This window comes from Fukomys damarensis, unplaced genomic scaffold (assembly GCF_012274545.1).
Source record: "Fukomys damarensis isolate Sample0158 unplaced genomic scaffold, DMR_v1.0_HiC HiC_scaffold_7, whole genome shotgun sequence".
Classification (NCBI taxonomy): domain Eukaryota; kingdom Metazoa; phylum Chordata; class Mammalia; order Rodentia; family Bathyergidae; genus Fukomys; species Fukomys damarensis.
In genome coordinates this window covers 18,883,150-18,894,199 of record NW_022900919.1, presented here as the reverse complement: position 1 = coordinate 18,894,199, position 11,050 = coordinate 18,883,150, and the positions used below count along the sequence as shown (strand labels likewise).

The following is an 11,050-nucleotide window of genomic DNA, read 5'->3' as shown; positions in this document are numbered from 1 at the left end:
ATATAAATTTTTGTGTTTTTTGGTACCGGGAATGAACTCGGGACCTTGCGCTTGTGTGGCAGGCGGTGGAACCACTAAGCCAAATCCCCAGCCTCCATTTTGTTTTTTCCTTTTTGGTAGTACTGGGGATTGAACTCAGCGCCTTTACACTAAACTACATTCCCACCCTGTTTTTTATTTTGAGACATAGTTTGTCCAAGTTGCTCAGGTGAGACTAACTTGCAATCCTGCCTCAGCCTCCCAGAGTGCTAGGGTTACAGATGTGTGCCACCACTCCCAGCTTGGTTTGCCCATTTTTAAATGGACAGTTTCCACAAGCCACACCGATCTGCTTGGAGTAACTCTTCCATCTGAGCTCCGATAAACCGAGTCATTTATTCATTCACTTTTAAATGGGTGGATGACACGCACACACAAACATAACATTTTGTGAAGTGAGAAAATTATGTAAGATTCACATTTCAGGGTCCACAAATAAAATTTTCATTATTCCTCTTTGGAATAGTTGGACATAGCACCCTCTGGCCCAAGAAGAATAAAATATTTGTTGCCTGGCCCTTTGCCAAGGTTGGGGGTGGACACTGGATGACAGTTTGGGTATGGAGACAAGTGAAGCAGGGAGCTGAGCTAGGGAGTGGTCAGAAGTAGGAGGGTTGCAACATTCCACAGGGGGTCATATCAGCCCTTATTCAGTGGGAGACATTTGAGTTAGTCCTGCCGACTCATTCCTAACCGACATGTTCTATGAGAAAGTAATTCTGATAAAGCAATAATACACAACAGGTCAAGCGGTTGCCTTTACCCTCCCCTCCCCCGTGTTTTTGCCAGAAATGTAACCCTTTGTACTTTAGGATGCTCCTGCCCAATGTCTCAAAATGTTTCTGCCCAGTGTCTCAAAATGTTCCTGCCCAATGTATCAAAATGTTCTCTAATTGTTTGTGTTCCACAGTTACCTGCCCAAATGTATCAAAAGCGTTCTGTTCAAATAATGTGACTGTTTGTATAGGCTGCCCCTAAGGTTTCAAGAATGTTCTGTGGCAGGGAGAGGCTCCCACTTCTGTCTCTGCCCTTAAAGGGTCTTCTCGATTTCCTTTCCCCAACTGTATATAAACTTACCCCACTTACAATTCAGGGCTCAGAATTTGGAGTGCTTAAAACTCCTGTGGGCCAGCTGGCTAATAAAAGGTTTTTCTCCATCTGTTCAAGTGGCTTTTGGATTCTTCTGTCTCCAAACGGCTGGAGCTGTGACACAGAGCTGTAACCCTTGGCTGTAACCTTGAGCTGTCTCACTTTCTCCCAACAATTTCACTCTACTCACACCTGGAAGACTAAGGTGAGATAATGCTGGTGAGGTGACAGCCAACAGAACTGGCAGGGCAAGGTGAGTCCCCTTCCCTTCCCCTTGTTGTTCCAAGACTCTTGACATGGGAGAAGGGCTGTAAGCAAAGATCAGGGCTAAGAAAGCTCTTCCCCCAGCCCAATTTTGCCAGGGCCAGGCTGTTGGCTTGAGGGTGTTCCTATCGTACAGGAATGTTCGAGATGGAACCCATCACCTGGCATCCACAGAGCCTCTCTGGGGTAGCTGCGGGTCCCTCCTTCAGGGGCCTTCTGGGCCTGGGCTCCCACACCCACCACCTCCCATGAGTCTCTTGACCAATGCTTTTCCCAATTGTATATCAACAGTGATCTCATTAAAATTAAATAGTTTTAAACAATTGAAATGAGAGCATTAGGACAGACTCGACTCTGGTCCAGATTCTGATGTGACTTAACTGGGCCCAAGACTACATTTTTAATCAGCTTCCCCTCATGCTGTGGTCCCTGCTGGTCACTGGGTCACACTTTTAGAGTAAGTGGGTTCAAACCAGTACCACCCATGAGAATTATAATTTGAGGGATACATGTAATTAAAGTTTTTAAAAACTTTGACAAGTAGGGGCTGGGGATTTAGCTCAGTGGTTTGGTGGCCTGCCTTGCAAGCTCAAAGACCAGACTTCAATCCCCGGTACCAAAAAAAAAAACTTTGACAAGTAAAAGTAATTACAATATATTTTTAACCCAGTAGTCCAAACCATGAGTACTTGAAAATTTTAAGCCATACAAAATTGTTAGAGACAAGGGGTCTACTCAGCAGTAGAACATTTGCCTAGAATATGCAAGGCCAAGGTTCTGCCCCCAGCAATACAAAAAAATTGTTAGTGAGGTATTTTACACTCTGTTCTTTGTACTAAGTCTTCAAATATCCGCCGGACCTGGTGGAGCACATCTGTAATCCTGGAGGTCCTATAACTCAAGAGGCTGAAGCAAGAGGATTACTGGGATTTTGGGGGCACCATGTGCCTCACAGTAAGTTCAGGGCCAGCCTGAACTACATAACGAGATCCTGTGTCATAATAAAACAAAACTCTAATGGGTATCTTATATGTAGGGCACATCTCATGTTGGACTGTAAATTTTTATGAGAAATTCATCACAAAATTTACATTTGAAAAACAAAACTATGTGTCTTAGTTACTTAAAAAGTTTTCTCCAAAATGGACCTCCTATCAGTTTTTAAATTTAAATTACTTAAAAATTAAGTAAAAAAGCCAGGCACGGTGGTGCACACCCGTAATCCCAGCACTCAGCAGACTGAGGCAAGAGAATATCTACAAATTCAAGGCCAGCCTGGACTACCCAGTGAGTTCAAGGCCAGCTGAACTATATAGCAAGGTTCTGTCTAAAAAAACAAACTAGCTAACTTGGCTGGGGATTTAGCTCAGTGGTGCCACTATGTGCCTCACAAGTGCAAGGTCCCAAGTTCTAATCCCTAATACAACACAAAAACAAAAACAAAACAACTAGCTAACTAACTAAATATATAAAATCTCTTAATTAAAACAAGCAAAATTTTAGTTCTTCAGCTGGGTGTGGTGGCCTACACCTGTAATTACAGCATTCTGGAAGGTTGAGGCAGGAAGAGCACAAGTTTGAGCACAGCCTGTGCAATTTAACAACTTAGCAAGCCTTGTCACAAAATAAAACGTCTGGGGATGTAGCTCCATCTAAAGGCCCCAGGTTCAATCCTCAGTAATTCAGTCTATTAGTCAACCAAACATTTTAGTTCTTGGGTCATATTAGCCCATTTCCAGATATGGTTGAAAAGCTATGTGTGGCTAATGGCTACTGTATAAATTACAGCACAGGAATAGACTACTAGGAATCAGGATGGTAGAAGTTAGGGATCCCCAGCTCCAGAGAGAATGTGGTAAGGTATCAACCCAAGAGCCAGACAGCAGCCAAAGCAGGAGCCCAGGGAGAAAGTGTTGGAGGCAAAGAGCTCCAAGTGACTCGGGTGCAACCCAAGATCTAAGCACCAGGCATTGCAGCCTGCTATAGTGCAAGGGGCTCAGGGAGGCAGGTGAGGGGAGGGTTGGTTCCAGGTGGTTCCTTCAGGACAGTCGTATAGCCCCACAGTGTCTGCAAAGATCACACACCTGTCGATGTGGGTTCAAGTAGAAAAGTGAGAACCATGTCTGGGGAAATTGGAGATTGGCATGTAGCTTGGCGGTAAAGCACTTGCTTAAGATGCATGAGGCCCTAGATTCCATCCCCTGCATCACAAAACAACAACAAAAAAACCATCAAAAACACTCTGGGGAAAAATCAGAAAACATTTCTGGACTTGGTTCCAGAGAATGCCCTGTGCACAGGAGCCTGACCTTGCCCTGGGCACTTCTTGGAGACTAACCAGGACCAAGAATGGCACTGCGGGAGATCTATCCATTGCCTCCTCCAATTACCAAAGCAGGGGGGGACCACCTGCTGAGGGGTGCAGAAGCCCTTCTTGCTGTTCAGGGGGCTGTATAATCACGTTCCCTCCACCAAGGAGCCTCCTGATTCTGCTCACATGCCAGGCAGCTAAAAGCTTGCACTAAGTACTTTGTTGCCATCTCATCCTCTGTAGCACAACGCTTGAGCACAGGTCCTCTAACAATCCCCACATCTCAGAAGAGGAAACATAGTTGTTATCTAGGGGTGCAGCAAATTTTCCATCAGAAGATGCTGGAGCTGGGATTGAAAGGTGGGCAGAACCTAGGAGTGCAGCTCAGTGGCAGAGCACTTGCTGAGCATGTGTGAAGCCCTATGATTGATCTACAGCAAAACACACATGCAAACGCACACAACCTCTGCACCGCACCACCTAGAACAGGCTGTTTCCCAACTGGCCCCACTCGCTGTGGCTGTGTGGGAAAGGACAGAGCACAGCCCTGGATTCACCAGCACTGTCATTGCACCTGGGATAATACCTATAATTTCCCTTTACCTCTCCTCAATTCTTGCCTTGAGTGGGAGCCTCTAGGAGCTTGAGGAGCAAGAGGACAGGGAACAGGGATGGCCCAGATTCCGGCTTCCACATGGCTAAGCAGAAGCTCTGCTGCTCACAAAGGAGAGCTTTGACAGCTTCTCCAGCCAGGCCGGCCTCTCCCCTCTCCCCGGGGGTGCTGCACTCACCCATTCCGGGACTCCCAGGAACCTGACCTAGTGGGAAACTGTGGGCAATGAAAAGTTCCTTGTGACACTAATCCCAACCTGCTGACTGCACATGCCCCCAGCCAAGGCTGCCACCAGAGCTCCAGGTTGGTGCAGGTACCAGATAGCCCCAAGGAGGAGCTGCTGACCTGGCAGGTAAGGGGGCCCCCAGACAGGAGTGGGGAGTCAGGGAGCAGAGGGGAGCCCACTTCTAGGCTGCCGTACAACTAAACCCCTGTGTGCCACTCTCCAGTATGAGAATCCCATCAGATGGCAGTCGTAGCAAATACCAAGTCAGAATTCCTGGTAAAATGCAAATATCATGAACTAGGCAGGTCACAAACTTGAGCCCAGCCTGGGTAACTTAGGGAGACCCTGTCTTAAAATAAAATACATTTTTAAAAAAGACTAGGGATATAGCTCAGTGCGAAGGTACTGGGTTCAATCCCCGGTATTGAAAAAAAATACAAATTTCACGTGAACAACCAATTCTTTTTCAGTCTAAGTATGCCCCAAATATTGATATTATCGTGTTTTATCTGGCAACCCTAGATGGCAGAGAACAGCAGGAACACAGAGGGCAGGGCAGGCATTGTTTTCATCTCATACATAAAGTATTTTTTTAAATGCCAATAATTCCCCCTTACCTGAGTTTACTGGGACGATTCTGTTAGTCTTTGCATTTCCATTTCCAGAAAATCCTAAGTAATAACTGAAAGGGAACAGTGGCGCCCGACAACTGGGCCACACACACCGAGAGGAGAGGTCCGACCAGGGAGCGGGAGCAGAGAAGGAGAAGGGAAGCAGAAGAAAGAAGAGAGAGAGACAAGAACAAAGAGAGGAAGGTCCTTTTGTTAGTTTTGGGCTGGGCTATTGCTTATTTATGAGGAGTGAGCTACTTTTAACCTATCACAGGCCAGGTTGCCTTTTATGGGTCCAGCCCTGCAGAAGCAAGTTTTAACTTTTCTGTCTCGCTGTGGCCTTGGTGGGAGGGAAACTAAAGATAAGAACATGAGGTCATTTTAAGAGCCAAGAAGCACCAGGAAAATGCAGCCTGTGATGGCAGCGTCACGAAATACTTCAACATGATCAATTCCCTAATAATAACCAGTTCTAGTCCAAATCTCGCCAATGGAACCTGACCAGCGGTAGGAGCGTTATGGTGAATGATCCTTGAAGGAGGCACTGCGGGGGTTTAGGAAGGAGACAGAAGAACTACCTCCAAAAGTACCCAGTGGGAAGAAGGCCGGCTGTGGGCCATGGGTGGGGTTTGTTCTGCTGGCTGAGCACCGCTTTGTATGGATGTGTTTTAGTTACATTTCAGAACCTTTCCATTTCAACAGGGGACAACCAAAACACAGGTAAAATCACACTGCCTGCAACCCGGAGAAACAGAATTGGAACCCAGGTGCTTCTCCTGTTCTGCCTCTGCCTCTTAGAGCTGACAGTGTTGTGCCCAGATCACGAAGTCCCCAAAGACCACCGAGGAGTCGAGTCCGATGTAAATGCACATGAGTCTATTGCAAGCTCGAGCCTGGACTCTAGTACCTCACCGGTGGAGTGGTTCGGTACCGAGAGTCCTGACCCCCTTCTAAAGCATAAATTTATAGGTCTTGGGAGGTTTGAAATCCTCTCTTTTTCATTGGTGCTATTTTCTCCATTCACTTGCCTACTCTAGCCAGGGGGAAGGGAGCTTGTTTGATTAAAAAAGCTAACAATGGTTCTTTTCATTTACAGACTTTTGTGAGGAGACTAGGTGTCTCCCGGTACCTGTTAATTCTGAACTAAGCAGGGTGAGGGGCAGAAGTTATCTTATATTGTGACATTTCCTAAATTTCCACTTATTAAGGTTTTCCCTATCATAGGGTCCTCAGTACCAAACTTTTTTCTAAGCGAATTTGAATTCCCGCAGTTTTATGCTCCCCTTTTCCAGGCATCTGGCCTTGCCTTAATCTTTTGCTAAGCGAATTCACGCAGTTTACCTAGGAGTCACATCTTACATGAGATGGCTTTCTGTCTTAGAATGGAGTTATTCCAATTTTAGCACTACAACAGGAAGCTGTAGTTTAGGCTTGAGTCCTTACTTCTGGCTATTTCGGGTTGTGTTACCTCAAGTCACTTATTTGCTGGGTTTGCTTCCTCCTATGCAAAACGGGAACAATAATGCCAGGCCTAGCTCTGAGATAATGAATTGGAAAATACTTAGAGCTTCAAAAGCATGGGACAGCCTGGTGTGGTAGCACACACCTGTAATCCCAGCACTTGGGAGGCTGAGGCAGGAGGATCGCTGTGAGTTCGAGACCAGCCTAGGCTACATAGTGAGTTCCAGGTCAGTCTCAGCTACATAGTGAGACCCTGTCTCAAAAAACAAAACAAAACAAATAACAACAAAAAAGAAAGCTCTGGACATACATCCAGGGTTAGGATCACAGAGAAGGAACCCACTGGGAAGCCTTAGGCTGGGGCAGGTGGACCACAGAAGGGAGGAGATATGCCTTATCCTGCAGTGATCCCCTCACTGAAAATGGAGCCCAATTCTAGTGTTTTCTTGGCTGAGCCAAACTGTCTACACAGCAAGGTCTGAGACATTTGTACAATATCCCTTCTCAAAGCAGTGTGGCCCAAGATCCTCTCCTCCAGAGCCAGTCAGATTTTCTGACTTGCAGATTCTTGAGCCCAGCTGGGACCTTCAGACAGAGTCAAGGGAGGTTAGGCCCACAAATCTGCATTTCTAACAAATGCCCGCAGAGGATTTGGGTACAATGACTATTTGAGGCCCATTCTTGTGAGACAATCTCAGAATGGTTTCTCCAACACCCCCACAGCTCTAACTTCCTGCACTAGGGCCAGACCAGCTGCAGAGACCAAAACAAAGGAAGCAGGACCCTTGTTTTCCAAGGGCTTTGTCTTCAGAGGCAATATGTCAGAGGCGGTGAGTACCATGGCTCCCCTCGTCTTTTAGTTTAAGGTCTCAGCAGTCCCATTTGCCTGGCTTGTTCAGGCTTATGGGATTGGGGGCTGCTTTGCTTCTTCCTGACTCCTCTCTGTCCAGGTGGGCACTTTCCGAATGGTCCCTGAAGAGGAGCAGGAGCTCCGGGCCCAGCTGGAGAAGCTCACAACCAAGGACCATGGGCCTGTCTTTGGCCTGTGCAGCCAGCTGCCACGCCATACTTTGCAGAAGGTGAGGTGGCTGGGGTTCAGGGAGAGGTAGTCTAGGGAGGCAGCAGGAATGGAAGGGGTGGGTAAGGACATACCAGCAGCACTCTTATTGCTGTAGAAATGGTCTAGCTCATCCTGGACCACTGGCCTGGCCTATTTAGGGCCATCCGGGAGGTCAGGGGTATGGTAGCAGCTGGGCTGACCAGCACCCGGTCTTGCCTTGCCCAAGACCACAGCCTCAAGCCTCTGGACTAGGGATCATCCTGGCCTCTGCTATGAAGAGCAGTGATTTTGAAGTAGCTGGAGTGAACAAGGACACAGCCCTGGCCCCACTGGACAGACAAAAGTCTGGAGTTCTAGAACTAGACCTGCTTCCAGCTTGCTGTGTGGCTTGAGCAAATGGCTGTGCCTCTCTGGGTCTTGCCTTCTGTACCTATGAAAGCCGGTTGCTGGACTAGTTCAGAGGTGATCAGACTGTCCTGGGAAGCTTGGCCCAACTGCCTTAGGGATGCGGGGGAGGGGGAGAAGTGGCTGAGCCAAGTCTGGGCTCCTGGCTCACATCCCTGGGCATCTCAAGGGAAGTGCTGGTAGGACCCTCACCCCGACTCCCCTACCCTTCCTTCCCCCTCCTTCCCCTGAGGAGAGCAGGGCCAGGGATTGGGGGCCTGCTCTGGACCCAGCCAAGGGAGCGGCTGAGGCTCTCTGGGAGGAGGTGGGCTGCCCTCTGCTGGGGACCTTTGCTTTGGAAAAGCTCCGACTTGAGTCCTAGCCCCACCTCTTCCTATCCTGGTGACCTTGGGCAAGAATATTTCACCTCTAGGAGCCTAGGTCTGCTCATCTGAGACACAGTGATGAGAAAGTCAACCATAATAGGCTGTGTGAAATGCACTGAAAAGATTCAGCAGGGGTGCTTTAAGGACACAAGAGGTGTGGACAGTTACAGTTAGATACGGGCTATAGCCAGCACAGATGCTGCCCTTTGGGGCTAGAGAACAAGAGGCCCGGCAGCAGCCCCTGTGCCCACTCACTGGGCCAACTCTGGTTGGAGCCCATCACCTATAAAGGGTGAAGAGAGATATGGTGAATACAGCTGTGAAGTGTCATCCAAAGGACAGCAGGCTTATAAAAACATCACGGTGTGTTTTCATCCACCATATTCACCGGATCTGCCATTAAATGACTTCTGGCTTTCCCCAAAAGTCAAAATGACCGTGAAAGGTAAACATTCTAGGCCTGGGATTTAGCTCAGTGGTTCCACTGCCTGCTTCGTAAGCGCAAGGACCTGAGTTCGATTCCCTGGTACCAAAAAATAAATAAATAAAAAGAAAGGTAAATGTTCTGAATCAATTCAGGACACGGAGGCAGCCACAACAGTGGATTGAAAGACACTCAGGAAAGAGAACTTCCAGAGCTGCCTCAGAAAGTAGCAAGAATGATGAGAGAAGTGCTTGAAGCAGGGAGGAGTATTTTGAGGGAGGGATTCATAATATATTTTTATTTAAATGCATCCTGCTTCTCACCGGCACCCACCTCCAACCCTATGCCCACTCCACCCTGTTCCAGGCCAAGGATGAGCTGAATGAGAGGGAGGAGACTCGGGAGGACGCGGTCCGGGAGCTGCAGGAGCTGCTGCAGACACAGGCGGCCTCTGGGGAGGAGCTGGCCCTGGCAGTGGCAGAGAAGGTGCAGGGAAGGGACAGCGCCTTCTTCCTGCGCTTTATCCGGGCCCGCAAGTTCAACGTGGGCCGCGCCTACGATCTGCTCAAAGGTGAGGCCCGCACTGGCAGGTGGGAGGAGGACATGAAGGGTCCACCCTGGGCCTAGCGCTAAGAAGACCTCCTTCCTGCCATGAGCAAGTCACTCAGAGCCTCCATATTCTTCCCCACAAAGCGGGTGTGTGGTGGGGAGGGGGAGCCAGATCGTCTTCAAGCTTCCTTTCTGCTCTGCCCTCCAATGACTGAGTGAGTGAGTCCGTCAGCACCTGATTCCCCGAGGAATCTCCTCTCTCAGTCCTGGGGCTCAAGCAGTAGAACCCCATTCTCAGACCCACCCTTTGCTCTGGAACCTGCAGGGTGGTGAGCAGGAGCTTCTCTGCTTTACCTTTCTCAGAGGTTCATTCCTGTCATGCTGGGCCAGCTGCTGCTTTAGGGTTGAGGTGGAGAGTAACACGGACCAGAATCCCCTCCTTGTCTTCCTGGACTTGCATTCTAATGGTGGAGATGATAAGCCAGATAAATATAAAATAAAAGCATGTAGAATGTTAGTGATAAGGGACAAAGTAAAGGAACCAGGTGTGGTGGCGCATACCTGCGCATACCTGGCATTTGGGAGGCTGAGGCAGGAGGATCCAGGCCAGCCTGAGCTACATAGTGAGACCTTGTCTTAAAAAAAAAGTAGGGAGGGAAGGGGTTGACGTTTTAGGTAAAGCAGCCAGGGAGGGCCCAGTGCAAAGGAAAACAATTATTTTGTTTGATTTATTTATTTATTTATACTACTACACAGGGCCTTTATACTCAAGTACATCCCCAGCTCTTTTGAATTTTTTATTTTGAGATAAGTTCTTGCTAAATTGCCCAGGCTGGGCTCAAACTACTGGGATTACAGGTATGTGTGATCACACTCAGTTGGTCCACACTTTTCTCCCTTTTGGAGAGGAAGCATGGGGCTCAGACAGGCTGAGCATCCTGCTCCATCATACACAGGACAGGTGTAGAAGAGCCCAGGTCCTGGCCCCACTGGGTGCCACCCCGGGGCTGGCTGGCGAGGGCTGGTGTGGCTCTCTTAAGGGGCTTCTGGGCTCGCCCTCCTCCAGGCTATGTGCACTTCCGGCTGCAATATCCTGAGCTCTTCAGCAATGTGTCCCTCGAGGCCGTCCGCTGCACCATTGAGGCGGGCTACCCTGGTGTCCTCTCCAGCCGGGACAAGTACGGCCGAGTGGTCATGCTCTTCAAAACTGAGAACTGGCAGTATGACGAAATCACCTTCGATGAGGTCAGTGGGTGAAAAAAAGTAACTTTGGGACATGCCATTGAGCCTTCAAGAGCTTTCTTAGAAGAAATAGTATTTTAGAAAATGCTATTTGGGGCTGGGGATATAACTGTGACATCATGCCTGCCTGGCAAGTGCAAGGTCCTAAATTCGATCCCCGGTACCAAAATATAAAAAATAAAAAAGTTAAAACTAAAAGAGAAAATGCTATCTGGTTGCTCCATTGCCATTTATTAAAAAGTCCATCTTGCTGGGCGTGGTGGCACACGCCTGTAATCCCAGCACTTGGGAGGCTGAGGCAGGAGGATCCCTGTGAGTTCCAGACCAGCCTGGGCTACATAGTAAGTTCCAGGTCAGTCTCAACTATATAGTGAGACCCTGTCTCAAAAAA

The 11,050-nt window shown here is 48.4% G+C and overlaps 2 protein-coding genes across 4 annotated transcripts in view; one reads left to right on the top strand and one right to left on the bottom strand.

Moving 5' to 3' along the window:
- Fanci (FA complementation group I) overlaps positions 1–5,344 on the bottom strand; it is a 59,938-nt gene extending 54,594 nt beyond the window's left edge. Inside the window, exons 1-2 of one of the 3 annotated variants that reach the window (XM_010621055.2) lie at positions 5,160–5,344; positions 1,117–1,328 (exon numbers count right to left, since the gene is read on the bottom strand). The gene's annotated coding sequence lies outside the window, so the exon portion shown is untranslated. The remainder of the gene's footprint in view (positions 1–1,116; positions 1,329–5,159) is intronic. The other 2 variants (XM_010621056.2, XM_010621054.2) reach the window with 2 other exon arrangements.
- Positions 4,581–11,050, top strand: part of Rlbp1 (retinaldehyde binding protein 1) — a 10,440-nt gene continuing 3,970 nt past the window's right edge. Inside the window, exons 1-6 of the mRNA XM_033761087.1 lie at positions 4,581–4,668; positions 5,856–5,920; positions 7,357–7,444; positions 7,565–7,693; positions 9,235–9,439; positions 10,484–10,662. Of these exons, the coding sequence (XP_033616978.1) occupies positions 7,433–7,444; positions 7,565–7,693; positions 9,235–9,439; positions 10,484–10,662 (525 nt within the window). The 5' untranslated portion in view covers positions 4,581–4,668; positions 5,856–5,920; positions 7,357–7,432. The remainder of the gene's footprint in view (positions 4,669–5,855; positions 5,921–7,356; positions 7,445–7,564; positions 7,694–9,234; positions 9,440–10,483; positions 10,663–11,050) is intronic.